This window comes from Passer domesticus, unplaced genomic scaffold, assembly GCF_036417665.1.
Source record: "Passer domesticus isolate bPasDom1 unplaced genomic scaffold, bPasDom1.hap1 HAP1_SCAFFOLD_66, whole genome shotgun sequence".
In the NCBI taxonomy this organism is placed as follows: domain Eukaryota; kingdom Metazoa; phylum Chordata; class Aves; order Passeriformes; family Passeridae; genus Passer; species Passer domesticus.
The window spans coordinates 189,713-205,276 of NW_026990167.1; the positions used below are offsets into that span (position 1 = coordinate 189,713).

At 50.3% G+C, this 15,564-nt stretch overlaps 2 protein-coding genes across 2 annotated transcripts in view; both read left to right on the forward strand.

Moving 5' to 3' along the window:
- LOC135293040 (trichohyalin-like) overlaps window positions 1-2,433 on the forward strand; it is a 35,765-nt gene extending 33,332 nt beyond the window's left edge. The window contains exon 14 of the mRNA XM_064407047.1: window positions 2,071-2,433. Coding sequence (XP_064263117.1) covers window positions 2,071-2,234 — 164 coding nt within the window. The 3' untranslated portion in view covers window positions 2,235-2,433. The remainder of the gene's footprint in view (window positions 1-2,070) is intronic.
- A 9,357-nt stretch (window positions 2,434-11,790) lies between these two features.
- On the forward strand, window positions 11,791-14,568 carry LOC135293044 (uncharacterized). Its single transcript, XM_064407049.1, has 5 exons — window positions 11,791-12,032; window positions 12,144-12,236; window positions 12,888-13,013; window positions 13,377-13,527; window positions 13,668-14,568. Exons 1-5 carry the CDS (start codon window positions 11,924-11,926, stop codon window positions 14,032-14,034), a joined length of 846 nt encoding a protein of 281 aa, XP_064263119.1. The 5' UTR covers window positions 11,791-11,923; the 3' UTR covers window positions 14,035-14,568.
- The last annotated feature ends 996 nt before the right edge of the window (window positions 14,569-15,564 follow it).

Consider the following 15,564-nt stretch of genomic DNA (forward strand, 5'->3'; position numbering starts at 1 on the left):
ATGACTGCTAGTGGATTAACAGCATAGAGGAAATGAAGTTTCTTCCACCACAGAATAGTAAATGGCTACTACATAACAGTTTGCTTGATCAGGAAACAAGACTGGTCTTCTGAGCATTTCAGGTTTTGATCTTTCAGCCAAATCTGCCATGCAAGGAGCCTGTTGGTAGTCACTTTTTGTCTGTGTTTGGTATAGTTCAGTTCAGAAAATGAGCAGAGAGCAGATTCCAGAGGCAATGTGAGAAAACCCTCGTGTTTTGGCTAAATTTCAGTCCCCTGTGTAGCCTTTTTCTCTCTCTATGCCCCTATTTCAGTGCACGTTGTAAGAAGAAATGCTATTAACATTGGGAGGGGAAATGCCATTAAAATGTGGAGATGCTCAAGTGCCAGGGCAAATGCCAGGGCAATGGGTCTGGGTAATTCTCCAAGACACCCTGAGGTTTGAAACAGCTCTTTGTTGGAAGCCACAAAAGCATTCCACCAAAGACACCAGCTAGTCTCTGGTGGTTCTCATCCAGCTGTCAAGTAGCAGCCATCTCTGGTGGGCTGGAGTTTTGAAGTGTGTTCTAATACTGCCCTTTGCTGTGGGCCACGGAGCAAAGGGGAGAGCCAGATTAGACTTTTGGCCCTTGACATCAAAGTTACAAAAATGGAATCATTGCTTTTATTAGAAATCTCTCGATTGTCTCTCTAGGGTGCAATTCCAAATCTTCTATGTGGCTTTAGACAACTTGTAAATGGAAATAGTAGGCAATTTGACGTTTCATTCATTGTTCATGCAGAAAGAAATTGTGCAATAATTGAGTAAAGGTACAAAGTCTGCCACAGGTACAAGGCTCTGGTTGGAGATATTAGTCCCGAGGGGCTGGTGGTTGTGTTTCAAGGATGATCAGCGGCTTTGCCCATTTCTGGGTCGTGGGGCTGTGTGTGCTGTTTCACTGATCTTGGCCCGAGAGGCTTCCAAGAAGCAAGAGCAGAGGTAGATCCCTGTTTGCATGGAGGTTGGTGGGTAAGCAGCTGTGTCTCTCTCCCGGCAGTGCTTGTGGAATGGGCTCATGCCAGGAGCCCTGAAGCGGTCGAGCGCTACGCCCTGCCCGTGCTCTGGTCCTGCCTGGAGAACAAGGCGCTGCCTGTGCGAAGCGCCAACGTCTGCGCTGTGGTCACCAAGCTGGCCTGTGCCCTCTGCGAGGCACTGGGCAGCCAGATCATTAAGTTTGCTGACAGCACACCTCCACACGTGCAGGAAAACCTCAACAGCCTTCTGGGCTGGTAACGGTTTGATGTTCTTCAGAAAGCGGACAAATTTCTGAGCTGGACACCGCCGGATGTGACTTTTCAGCTGTGCCAGAAATGACAAAATACTAAGGAAGGGTGTGCATCTGCCCCCGCTCTGTTATCAGCATTGCCCTTCCTAGTCATGACATGGGGGGCCTGAAGCAACAGCAGACTGATGACAAGGTAAAGATGAAGTATGGATCAAGCTCAAGTGAACCTAGACTGAGGAAAAGGTGAAGACTAAGCATGGATCAGCCTGAAGCAACTGCAGACAGAGGACAAGGTGAAGACCAAGCATGGATCTGCCTCACACAGAGGTGAGGTGGGAGCTGGGCCGCTCTCTGTTGGGAGGAAGGGTCTTGTGGCAGCCCAGAGAGGCTGTGCACATTGGCAGGGAACACTGGCTTGAATTACAGAATGGCTGTGCACATTGTGCCCTGCATGTGCCCTGCAATGAGCTGAGCTGGTAGCAGTGCCCTGTGGAGCTGTAGGGCTGCTCAGCTGTGGGGCAGGGAGAGGAGCAGAAGGGTGCATGTGCAGCTGAGCCATTGCTGGAGAGCACAGGGCTCTGGGCTCCCTGCTGTCCCAGGGCTGCCCAGAGGCCAGGCTGTTCCTGTGGCAGCTCTGTGGAAGTGGGGCAGGGTTTTCCTCTGGTCTGCTTCAAGTTGCAGCCAGCAGGAGCAGGTTTCCCTGTGCAGCCCTTTAGAAATTTCCAAGGAATCTGTCCCATTAAATACGGAGCTTCAGATGCTTTAGGTTTGCATTCCAGGCTCTGTTAAACTTTGTGTCTCCACAGATACGACCGGCTACAGTCTTTCCAAGAAGTTTTCTCTGGACATTTCTGATATTCCCTTACCAAGAAAGTCCTTGCCTCCAGTCCAGAAGCGCTCTTACCTCCAAGATCAGGAAGAAGCTGCCAACTGTCCAAAGAATGTTCCAAGAATAGGATTTAGGCTTTAGGATTATCAAGAAGAGGATTCATTAAGAATAGGATTCATCAAGAAAAGTATTCATCAACTATAGGATTCATCAAGAATAGGATTCATCAACTATAGGATTCATCAACAATAGGAGTTAGGATTTTGGAATAGGTTTAGGCTTCATAGTTGCAGATGTATCTATGTTCTGATAGTTTTGAATAAATGTGTTTGATTGTATATTTAAATTTTGATGACATATTTTAATTGTATATATTTTATTTTGATGATTTTAAAAAAACTTAAATGAATCAATTAAATTTAAATAAACCAAAAGAAGAATGTGACACCAGGATCTCCTGGAGATTATGGGAGTGCAGTGTCTCACCACATCCTTTCTTCACTGGGCCTCTCTTCTTCCTCTTTTGCCATGTTTTCTTTGTGTCACTTGTGCTGCTGTTTTTAACTTGTCATGACAACAGGGCCACACATTGACATGTTTGGGGGACAATGGATCCAAAAGATCCTGTATGGTCAAAAGTTTTCTACCTAGATGAGTTCTGTGCTCACCAAAGGCCTGAGCAAAGAAACAAAGAGAAGTGTGCCCAAATGCCAAAGCTTTGCTCCTTTGCAATCTCACACAGATCTGGATCACAGGTGTCCTCAATCACAATATCATAGGTAAGAAGAGGTTGTGTATTTCACTGGGAAACGATGCACTGCTTTGGAAAAGTCATCTGTATATAGATTTACCCAGGCCAGCAGTCCAACTTTGTTGTTTGCAACTTGTTTGCAGAAGGATGAGTGGACCGGGAGGCCAATAACGAGTGACAAGGTTTCCTCAAACCTAAAGTGCAGCCTGTGTGCCATTCAGCCCAGAGCTGAGGGATCATTTGTTCCCATGGACCACTGCCTGCCAGGGTAATGAATTCCTGCATAGCTGGAACAAGCAATTCAGGATTCTGCTCCAGAATTGCTTGGTGGGCTGCATAATCATTGACAATACTCCCTATCCAGAAATTCTTTTGCAGTTTCCTTTCATAGTCCTTTGAAGCTTTTAAAGTTCACATTTCAATTTGCTTTGCCTTAAGGGAAAACACTTCCTGGGCCCAATGCATAGTGCAAGCTCTTGACAGCAAAGTCCTCATGGTTGCCAGCTTCTGATGTTACAGAAGAAACTGTGTGTGAATGTGTTAATTAGGTTTTCTGATGGGAAAACTCTATGTCACGTGGCTGCATGTGTTTGCTTAGCTATGAGTCTAGTCCTGGCCTAGTAAAGCCCAGGCAGGGTGGCATGTTGCAGGGAAAACAAGTCCGTGTGCTTATGGGGTTGCCATCAGCAGCAGAGTGAACGTGTGCTTTGGGGCTTTCTCTGGAGACACAATTAGGGACCTGCTCCATGCCACAATATTCTCTTAGATCTTTCTAAAATATTCTAAAAAGGGCAGTGAAACTTCACATCTCCTTGCAAAGCCACTGTTTGAATAGGGGCATTCTTGTCCCTCCTCAAAGCCATTGCTGTTGCAGACCAGAAACATGAACATCCACAAACAGGAACAATGCAAGGACCTCCAGCTGCTGCTTCAGAGCACTGGGAATGCAGACCTGGGTATTACTAATGTGAACACTTAATTAGCATTTCATTCTCCTTCACAATATCCAGATCTCTGGGTTTTTAGTTTCAGCAGCTGCTGGACTGGCTCTAGGGAAGAACAGTAAATGGGAAACAGCGACTGCCAGCCTTGCAGGGGTGGGGGAAAACCTGGAGTGTCTGCGTCAAAAGATGAATGGGAAGAGTGTAAATGCCAAAGCCAAAACTTTGTTAGGATAGCAGGATCAGTTCTTTACTGCATGCTTGCATGAAGGTCATGTGGGACCTCCTTTTTGTATCTCATGCAAAAAAGGAGGTCTTAATAATACCATGCTACTTAAACCCACATTGTGATGTAGCTCTGTAGTGGTTCACAATGAAGCAGATTGCATGCTTTGTCACTGCCAGCCCTGGTGACCCTGTGAGGGACTGTAGTGTATGCCGTGCCTGTTTTACATCCAAGCAAAGCTTGATTTTGCTTATTAGTATAGAATAAATACAAGAATAGTAAAATGGACAACTAAACTGGCCACTTTGGAGGATATGCTCATGGTTTCGCACATCACTCCTATACCTCATGCTCCCAAGGCTTGCACTCATCATGAAATATTTTAATAGAAAAACTCAGATCCCATGTTACATTTGAATAAAATTGCATCAGATCATCAAGAATTCTGCAGGCAGGAACAAGACAAAAGCCTTCTGACTCTCGTTTTAAGCTGTCCTGGATTTCTGCAGCTCTTTCTGAAAGCTGCTAGAAGCAGAGTGTTTGTAGTTGTTTTTATGGGCTTTATGAAAGATATGTGGAACGGTCTGCAGGGCTCTCTGAGCAGAAAACTGTTTGTCCAAGCCCAGGGACATCGTGCTGGCAGAAGTGGAACGGCCCCGCTCCCAGCCCAAGAGTGTGAGCTGTGCCACGCTGGGCAGAAAAGACACGAGGGGCTCCAGCCCAGCTGATTCCCCTGCCGTGACCACTCCATAGAGCTCTGCCATTGGGAGAAAGTGCCAGATGCCAGACGAGCCACCGAACTTTCATCTCCTGCTGGAACTGCTCCGTGACAGCTCCTGTTCTTCCTGAGGGAGAACCCGGAGCCATCTTGTGACGCGTGTCCTGGGGGGATTGTCCTCCGGCATTTTGGGCCTTTGTTCCAGAGGGGGGACAGTGAGGTCTGACAGTTTGATATCTAGAAGTCACTGGCCTTTTTTCCTTAGTTTTCATTTCCTGTTGCTGGAAAGGGATTGTTGGAACAGTTTAGAGGAGACGACTCATTGTTTTAAGTTGTCTCAAACTGCATGGGATAGATGGCTTCACACAGGAACATCCGCAATGCTGCTGAGGGGAAGGCACAGAGGGAGACAAACCCAGTCTTTCTGAGGCAAATTCCTTGGCACCAAACCAACCTGAGTCATCAAACAGTGCACCTGATGTTTCGAGACATGGGCCAAAGGGGAGCCCTTGCAGTGTGTTTGGTCCAGGCCGGGCTATGCTCAAGGCAAAGGTGTGTCAGTGCACTTGGCTCCTCGTCTCCTCCTTGTGTCCAGCACAAACAGGAGCCCAGAGCTCCTGCAGAAACCATCGCACCAGCCAGTGGGAGCAAACTTTTGTCCAGTGCTCACACAGAGCTGTGGGGTCCAGCACTGCACCTCATTGGGATGAGGAACTCTTCCAGCCCTCTTGGGAGGAGCTAAAAGGAGATTTGGCCTTCAGATCAGCTCCTTCCCTGCTCTGGATTTGCTGCTCTGGTTGAGCTGCTGCTTGTGGCAACACTTGTTTCCCAGCTGCCAGCCCTGCTCTGCTGGCCAGCAGCCATTGCAGGAGCTTGTGCTAGTGACACTGAACCTTTCCGATCTTCCTCAGGAAAGCTCAGGGCAGAACTTGTCAAAAGAGCATTGCCTGGGCGATGCCTTTGATATTAAATCTTTCCTCTGTTCTCTGTGCCACAGACAGTAAATATTTGAGGAAGCAAGTTCGCTGCTCCAGAAATTCCTTAAATCAGTCAGTTAAACGGTAAGAGAACACGATTTGGGATGTGTAATCTCACTTTAATTCATTGTGCCGAAAGCTACAGTGAGCTGTGTGTCTAACCTAAATGACCTTGCCACCAAGAACTTAGAAAAGTGGGAGAGATGGAATCAGTAGCACAAGGATCTGCATTGGGATTCTCCCACAGGCCTGAGGACACAGCCCACTTCCACTGGGCCATGGCTTTTTACCCTACATCAAAACTTTGTGCTTCAGGTTGTGGTGGTGAATGCCCCCGGCCCTGTCCGGCCACACGGTGGCCTGAGAAAAGCTTGTGAGGCCTGGGCCTTGCTGAACAGCCCCTGGGCCCAGCTCCTCCTGAGCTTGTCAGAGACACTGAGCGCTCCCAGGAGCTTGTGCTGTCTGACGAGCTCCTGGGGTGTCCTGTGAACAGCCTTGGAAACCACTTTTCTTGCCTCAGTGGCACAACATCCTTCTTCTCCCACTTTCAAAGACAGGCTGCTGACCCACAGTGTGGTCATGATAAAGCATTAACAAAACACCCAATATATAGAGACCTATCTTGCAAAGTTGCCTTAGCCAAGGTGCAAAGCTCCATTCTTGGAACAGATCATCCATACCAGGATTCACCATCCTCTTTAATTTGGGCTGTCAAATCTTTCAGTTTTTGTACGCTTTTGTGAATGGATTCCGAATGATCAGACAGGGTCATACAATACAGTCCTTCAAATTCCTCACAACCATGTCCATGTGCCAGTAAAAGAAAGTCAATTGCTGCTCTATTTTGAAGGGTAGCATGTCCAACACTATCAACATCGCTCAACATATCACTAATGGCAGAGGATGTGGCATTAGTTTGCTTGCTCAGCCAACACCCAACTCGATCTAATTGTTTCAAAGCCACTGCTGAAGTCAATTGGGGTAAAAATATACTTGCTGAAACCCTTCTTGCAGCTTTCCAAGGCATGAAATCACTCTGCAGTTCTCATCGTAATGATGAGCAGATCTTGTTTTCCTTTGTTTCCTTTTCATGACCGCTTTAGCTGAGGGTGCGATTACAGTGAGCATCCCAATGCCACAAGGGTCACCTTTAAGGTGTGCTGGAATGCCTTGCCAAGCCCTGTCTCCACAAATGAACCAATATCCCTTAGGCAATTGCCGGGGATATAGGTCAGCCTCAGGAAGCACATCCCAACTGTTTGAAGAATTACACCAAAACCTCAAATTTCTATATGCAAAGTAATGGGGAGTAACATTGAAATTTGGAGGATCACCTTTTCGCCAAGTACTAGCTATGAAGGTAAAGCAAAAATCTATTGTTAAAGAACCAAGGATTTCCAATTCTTGGGGTTCAGAAGCTGACCTCGGAAGTTTTTTGGCCCAAAGGTTCCAATTCAATGTGGGATTGTTTCCATTGTCAATTTCACCTGGCTTACCATTGGATTGTTTTTTGACTAAAGGCAACTCTTTTACTGGCACACCAACCAGACAGGTTGAGAAAGGTTTTTCTGGTTCCGAATTAGACAACCATAGGGTATCTGAGCTGGCTGCCTTGGCTAAGGTCACCCAAACATTTGGTTTTGGTTGTTCCACAGGCAAATCTGCACGACAAAAAAGAATTAAAACCCACCAATACCAACATACAACTTGCATTTGCTTCATCTTATCCATGAGCTAAATTTTGGCAGAATCCTTACATATATATCAATTTCTAAAATTTTGCTTTCAACAAAAACAAAAACCCAAACTTTTGCCAAAAGTCAGCTGTACAAAACAAACATTTGACATACAATTGACACACTTATAAATAACATTAACACAAAGCCAGAATTTGCAGGTTCCACCGATGAACAAGGAACGTCAGGCATGACCAGGGATCTCTGTGCTCGGCTCACATCTGCGTACTTGCTTCCTCGGTTCTCGTGACTCGTCAACACGTTCTGGGGTGCGATATGGTTTGACATTTCTGGCTGGGACCCACCTAATTCCAGCACCTGTAGAGACAGAAGCATACCCTTTGCCCCAGGTTATTAATTGGAAAAGATCTTCAATTTGTCCAGATTCAGGGTTTCTAATTAAAACAGGTAGATTTTCTTTCAGTTTTGCCTGAGTGTTATTTGAAAAATGCCTAAAAATTGATGGATCAGGTTCTGCAAAATGAACTGTTTAGGAAATTAAAAACATACAAAGCTTTGTTAAGTCTCATCTGAGGTGTGACCTCTGCTCCCCATCTCTGTTGATCTAAAATGCGTTTTAATGTTTGATGTGCTCTTTCAATAATTGCTTGGCTTGTGGGAGAGTGAGGAATACCACAAACTTTGATGTGATCTTTTGCTTGAGCGAGTGTGGCAGTTGCAGGCTCCTTTATTCCTGTTTTTGGACTTGACTTAACTTTTAGTTCAGGGAGATTAAGACTCAGGCAATATAGATGGGGGTATTTCCTGCTGGATTTCTCAAGTGATGGAATGTAGGAAGGCTTTCCAGGTGGAAAGAAGTGACAGAGTGTCTCAGATGAAGAAAGCGAGGCACTGCAAGAAACCAGCATGCCAGGGAACTGCTGTCCTGGGCTCACGAGTCCGACTGATGGTGGTCCTGCAGGCCTTTGCCCATGCCTGCTCCAGCTGGGCCATCTGCAGCCAAAGCTGGAGGTGTGAGTGCAGCAAAGCTGCTGTCCAAGGAACGCAGCACAGTTGCTGATGAGGCTGACTGTTGCCTGCAGTGTGTGGGGAGGATATTGCCGGCAGCAATTGCCGGAGAGATGCTTGAAGGCATCTCTGGACAGTGGGCTTTTGGGGGGGTCCTTCTACTTCTTGCTCGGGTGGTAAAGACTGTCCCAAGACAATGCTCTTCCCTTTGAAGTGATGAAGAGGAACCACGGAGCTCCTCACCCTTGTTCCTCTCCTCTGCTCTCCACAGCAGCTCCAGCTGCGCCTCTGCGCTGTCTCTCATGGGCCTCTCTGAGATAGCAGCAGCTCTGAGATAGCCACCTCCTGAGAGGGCAGCCCAAGGCTCCGTTCAGAAGAGAGCTGTGCCTCAAGCCTTGAAGCAAGCCTCACAAACTCTTCTCATATAGACACCCACACTTGCAGCCTTCCAGATGCACAACTGAGAGCTGTGGGACATATGCATGCTCATGCCCTGCAGTGCCCTTTCTGAAATGCCTCGGCTGCTTCTGAGGGAGCTGACATGCCACTGCAGCAGCAAAAGAACTCTGGATTCAATGGGGTCCGGCAAAAAGCGTGCCTGGTATTTGCCTTGTGTGTTGCTCTGTCCAGTGGCCAGTGCCTTGGTTTGCCACCTCATCCCTGCTCTCTGCCACTGGGGCCGGGAGGGGCGGGCCCGGGGCTGTGGGGCTGTGCCGGCCCCGCTTCCCGGGCCGCAGCTCCAGCTGCCGCCGCTGCCTGGGAGCGGCCCCGCTCCGGCGCCAGGGCCGAGGCGCCGGTGCCGGGCCCCATTGGCCGCTGTCGTGCCGCCGCAGGAGAGCTCCCCGCCGTGTCCCGGCTGCAGGGAGCGTCTGCCGGGGCGGTTGGCCTGGGAGTCTGAAGCGAGCATAGCCCAGGGAGCGGAGCCGAGAAATAGAGACCCAAGAGACAGGGGCAGGAAGCAGAACGGAGAGACAAGAGGAGCAAAAGAGGGCCAGGGAACGGGGCCGGAGCTGCGGGAAGGGGCAGCAGGGACAGAGGAAGAGACGCAGAATGAGCAGGAGGGAGCAGGAGAGAGCGAACGCTGGGCTGGGGCGGGATGGAGACTGTTGAAGAAGCTTTGGAGGGACAACAAAATAGAGAGCGAGTGGCAAAGAACAGGGCTATAGCGGGCAAGCAAGGGACGGGCAAGTGGCTAGAGCAACACACAAGGAGAAGCCCAGGGGCAGTTTTTGTATGCACTCCAGTAAAGCCCGAGGTGTTTTCCTGCTGCAGTGGTCACTGCCAGCCAGCGGCAGCAGCTGGGGCTGAGGCCCGGCAAGCGGGGCCGGCACAGCCCCGCAGCCCCGTGCCCGCCCCTCAGGGCTCCGTGCGCAATGGCGGCAGCAGGGGACGAGGAGGCCGCGGGCTGCGGGCAGCGCTGCCGCCCCGCCGGGCCACACGCCGCGGGCGGCTTCAGCAGCAGCACAGGAGCTCTGGGGACACTGGTGCCACAGCTGGTGACGAGCCGCCGAGCAGCACAGTGGCGCGGAGCGCGGTAAGGGAGAGCCTGGGCGTGTGGCCCCTCAAGGAACAAAGGAGGGCCGTGTTCATCGGTGCCTCCCCTGGGGCAGGAATGGAGGGCCCGAGATGGCGCTCAGAGCCAAGGCCGAGGCAGCTGGGCAGCCTGCCTGGGTCCTACGTAGGAAGGAGATGTCACCAAGACACCCTCCAGCCTGCTCTGGCCCTCTGCTCATTATGGGCTGCGGCCTTCACGGTGGGCAGTGATGTGTGCTTGATTCCAGAGGATGCCATGGGCCGAGTTTCTGCAGCTTGTCAGCTGCATAGGACTCTTACGAGCCTTGGAGAGAGACCCGAGGGGTGGAAATCTGTCAGTGCCTCTTTGCTTGCAGCTGGAAACACCTGGGGCTTAAGTGGTGCTTCAGGGACAACTGTACCAAAGGTGCTCTAGAAGGCTGTCCAAGAGCTTCTGAGCGGAGGTTGCCTGGCACACATAAGTCATGCATATTTATTTGCCAGAAGAGCTGCTCGGCTAAAAGGCCAGCAGTGTTACCTGATATCTGCAGCAACCAAGACATTTGTGTGTGTCCCGTGGCGGTGCCTGATGGTGTCCGAGGACAAGGCAGAGGGAGCTCAGGGGCTCTGGATGACTGCTTGAGGGATCTGGGCCGCATGTGGTATTTTCTTCCGCCACGTGCAGTGAGCCAGACCCAGGAAGGCTCTAGAGGTGAATGGCCGGCAGCCTGGTGTTCCCAGCAACAGTGTGGGAGTTTGAGCGTGGGTTACTCTACAGGACAGCAGGCCTGATGGTGGCACATGGGCTACATCTGCCTCAAAGGGAAAAAGGCTCTTGGCTCCAGAGTTAGCAGGGCTCCTTGAGAGAGCTTTAAGTGGCATTGGAAGTGGAAAAGGGAGTAAACCAGGCTGACGGGGGAGATGCGTCAGCACTGCACAGCCATGTTTGCGTGACAGTGGAGGATGGAAGCAGTGCTGCCATCAAAGGTCATGAAAGTGTAGCAGAAGTCATGGGAAAAGCAGGTTTTTGCCACAATTCTTTCAGACAAAAATACTAGCAAAGAAACACTCTTGAATTTGGGCTTTTTACAGCAGCCTTCATCCAGGTCTTCTTCTAGGGAATTTCTGAGGAATAAGACATGAGTGCCTCTGCATTCCCATGCACAATGCTGCCTCCAAAATACTCCAGCCCTTCTCCATTTGGCTCCTTCCATTCCTGTGCAGAAGAAGGAAATTCAGTAGAGGGGAGGTGCAAGAATTCACAGGCAACGTGGGTGTACATTGGGGCCTTCACAGCCATCACTTTGGTATGAGGTCACAGAGCTCTGTTTGATGTCAGGTTCCAGAGCCCCACTGTGCTCTTCAGTGCTCACTCTGGGCAACACTGCAGCAGCAGCAGCAGCAGCAGCAGAAGAGTGTTTCTAGCAGGGGGGATCATGGTCCTGAGCCGCTACCTCCTGCTGCTCTTTCTCGTGGCACTGCCAGCCCAGAATGCCCAGAGTGCTCCAGCTGCTGGGCAGGGAGCAGGTAGGCAGGCAGGGGCCAGCACACAGCCCTGGCTGGCAGCAGCGGGGCCGGGAGCAGGGATGGCTGAGCCAGGAAGGCAGCACGGGGCAGGCAGAGGGGCAGAGGCTCCAGGGGAGGTGTGAGGGGCTGCAGCTGCTTTAGGGTGCAGCATGGAGAGAGCTTCCTAAGGAGCAAGGATGTGGGGAGGGTCGGGTCAGGCCCGGAAGCTCAGCAGCAGTTCTCCATCACTCAGCAGTGGCTGTCCGTCCCTCCGCTCTGGTTGGCCAGCCTTCTGGCCCGGCTCCAGGGCTGACCCGCACACAGATCGTGTGGGCACGCCACGGCTTTTCCCTTCATGTGGGAGCTGCCAGCTCAGTGTCCCAAGGGCAGCCAGACCCCCCTGCAGCTGTGAGGATGCAGACCTGCCTGAGCGTGCCCTAGCAGTGCCTCCCACATCCAGGCCTTGAGGTGTGCCCATCAGGGCAGTGCACGTGATGGTAACTTCTTGTGGGTGTTTGCTTGTAGTTGTGGACACAGAGAGTGCTCTTTCAGCCCCTGAGCGAGGGGCAGATACCGTGCTGACTCCGAGCTGGTACCTCAAGCGTGAGTAGTCAGTCTGTCCTGCCTTCACAAAAAGGAGCGCCCCTTTTCCCTGTTTTATTCACGAGAAAAATACCGTCATAGGTTAACGTGCTTTTGTAAATCTAACAATAGGGATGAACGATGACAAGGTTCCTGAAGAGTTCCCTGAAGGATTGCCGGATGTTCCAGAGGAGCTCCTGGCAGCCTTGCATGAAGCCCCGTCTGGTTAGTATATGCCACTCTGTTAACCCTGGCAGCCGGGAAGCTGAGCTTTTGCTTCCTGTAGGCATGTGCTGTATCCTGGACAGCCAGAAGCACTCAGTCAGAGTCTTGCTGCAGGCCCACTGCATTTCACACCTCCTGCAGGGAGCCCTAGAGATGGTCCAGCACAGCCTCTGCTCGCAGCTGTGCTTCCAGATGACTGCCAGGGGCATCTCCAGCTGCTGCTGCAGTTGTAGCATTCCTGGCCAGGGCTGCTCTGTGCAGACATTGGCATCCAGATGTTGGGCAAAGGCCAGTGCTGAATTTGGGTTCGCCACACGCTCAGCACCGCATGGAGGCAGCAATGACATCAGAGCAAGCCTTGGCTGCCCCTTGCAAAGCTCAGGCTCAGGGACGGCTTGAAGCTGGAGTCCAAGGGTGAGGGGGAACCTGAAGGTACTCCTTCTGTGGGTCATTTGGTTGATTAAGTCTTGGCTGGTTTGGGTCTGCACTTCTTGTTGCACTGCAGAAAATCCAGCTGTCGATTCCTCCTGTCTTGGGGGGGACAGCGGCCTCGTCAGCGCCGCTTGCCGCAATGCCCAGGCCATGGTACCCTGCTTGTGCTGAGGGGCAGTGGCTTCTGCTTAATGTGTGCAATGTCTTGTTTTTCTGAAGAGACAGATTCTGAGACTGTGCCGGAGACCTTAGCTGTGGAAGAAAGTGACATTGTGCCAGGCTCACATGAAAAAAGAGAACCAATAGAGGACACCAGGACACTTGCTGAGCCTGAGGAATATTCAGGTGAGTGCTTGCTAGATGCTGTCTTGGGCAAAGAGCAGCATTTCTGCTGCATCCCTGCAGTGCTCTCCATGGGTGAATTGCAAGTGCCCAGCACGCAGCCCGGGCCTGCAGCCCGGAGGAGTAGATGGGGCAGTGCTGCTCCCTGGCACACACTGGCCTCTTGTGCATGAGAGCTTGACGGGATCCCTCTTGGTCCCTGATGCTAAGACACCAGAGCCAGAGGAAGCCATCTCTGAAGACAGCATCAGATGTCAGTTCTGATCCACTAGCAGTGCCAGTCCTTGGGCATCTGAAGCACACTGTGGGGTTATGCCTAGTGCAGAGCACAAACGCTGACTCTTGCATTGTCTCTTCTCCTGCCAGGGTCATCCGGTGGGCAAAAAGCCGAGACTGCTGGACACTGTGACCCGAGCAAGTACTACATCCTAGTAGGGACAGTAGCAGCCTCAGCTTTGCTTCTGCTTGGGGCAGTGTCTGGCTATCTAGTCATGCATCAGCTGGTGAAGAGAGACAGGTGAGTTATTAATTGCTGCCATTGGCAAGGAAGTCTTTGCAGCATGCAGGAGCGCCCAGGTGGCTCCTAGCAGGGCTCTGAGGAAACTGTGCTCCAAATTGCTATCTGTGACGAGTCTTCTTGGAAATCTGTTTCTGCAGGAGGAGCCAGGAGGACAAAGAGGCAACAGGACAGGACTGGGACTCTTCCTGGGAAAGCTGTGGTCAGCCTAGAGGTGAAGCAGAGCCAGGAGAAGGAGCGGGAAGCGGCGAGAGAGCCCAAGGCAACGGGTTCAGGGAGAGCTGCCGCCTGTTTCCTGAGCTCTTTGCAGCAGAGCTTGCCCGGCTGTACAAGAACATGAGCGCAGACCCGTCACCTCTGCCCACCTGCTCCTTCTGTGCTCTGGCTGACAACGCCTCTTCACGGGACCACTGGATTTCCCTGGAGTCACCTCAGCCCACAGCATCCTCTTGGCCCTCCTACCACCAATACCTGCAGGACTACTATCTCTTAGAGGATGATGATTAGTGATAGTGATAGCCATAGATAGTGATAGTGATAGCCATAGATAGTGATAGTGGTAGTGATTCTTTTAGTGATAGTGATAGGGACACTTGATATTAGAGGGTGGTGGTTGTTTTAATGATAGTGATAGTTAATATTAGAGGATAGTGATGGTTTTAATGATAGCGTTAGTTAATATTAGGGGATAGTGATTGTTTCAATGATAGCGTTACTTGATATTAGAGTGATAGTGATAGTCATAAATAGTGATAGTGGTAGTGATTCTTTTAGTGATAGTGATAGGGATACTTGATATTAGAGGGTGGTGGTTGTTTCAATGATAGTGATAGTTAATATTAGAGGATAGTGATTGTTTTAATGATAGCGTTCTTTGATATTAGAGGACAGTGATTGTATTAGCGATAGTGATAGTTAATATTGGAGGATGGTGATTGTTTTTGTGATAGTGGTACATTTAGTGATAGTGATACTTGGTATTAGCAGACAATGATTGTTTTCTTGATCTTGATAAATAAATATTTTTCCAAAAGCAGTAAATTCTTGCCTGCTGCGGCTGTTTCTGTTGGGGCAGAACGCACAGAGCTGGGAGCAGGGCTGGGGCTGTGACAGGAGCTCTGAGAAACTTGCACTGCAGTGCAGGAGCTGCTTGTGCCACCTCAGCCTGCTTTCCCAGCAGTGGCCGTTCACAAAGCTTTCCTGCACCAGCATGGGGACACGCTGGCTAGCAGTGACATGCAGAAACTTCTCTGGGAGCTCATTTGGGATGCTGCCCTGAATCAGGAAGGTCTGGGCAGAGAGGGAAAGATGTTCTGCGAGGGATGGCTGTCCAGCAGTGAGCACATCAAGGAGACCCGAGGTGGTGACTTAGGTCGTGGCAGTCCCTCCCCGAAGAGCTTCAAGAGAGGAGCATCAAGGAGCAGAAAGCTGGAGCCGGGCTGTGTGAGAGGGGAAGGAATGTCCTATCAATCACAGGAGCCTTCTTAAAAATTAGATGGCTAACAGTGACTATAATTATAACAAAAATTACAGTCTTGTCGCACGCAGTATGGGAAAAAAGCCCAGAGCTGGAATACAACAGAGAACTTTTGTGGAGGATTTTGTGAACAGCTAGCTAGTTGACAAAGGTCACACTGATATAATACCGTTAGTTAAGCAAGTAGATGAGGATAGGAGTCAGCAGTCAGTGTCCAAACCTGGCAAGGGCACTGTGCCCTTGGTGCAACATCAGGATGGGGGAGAGGATCGTTAGTTAGAAATATGAAGAAAAGATGTGGACAGCTGCAACATAGTAGCCACAAGAATGCTAAGGTAGGCGTAGTTAGCTGATAAGTAACTAAGCAATAATGAGCTCGCCTTTTGCAATATGTATTGGCCTCATTAACACCAATATAAATGTATGTGCCTACCAATAACGTTTTGAGATTTGCTGATCACTCATATTGAGTGCCGCATTTCTTCCGCCGATTACCACAAACTTTGATGTGATCTTTTGTTTGAGCGAGTGTGGCAGTTGCAGGCTCCTTTATCCCTGTT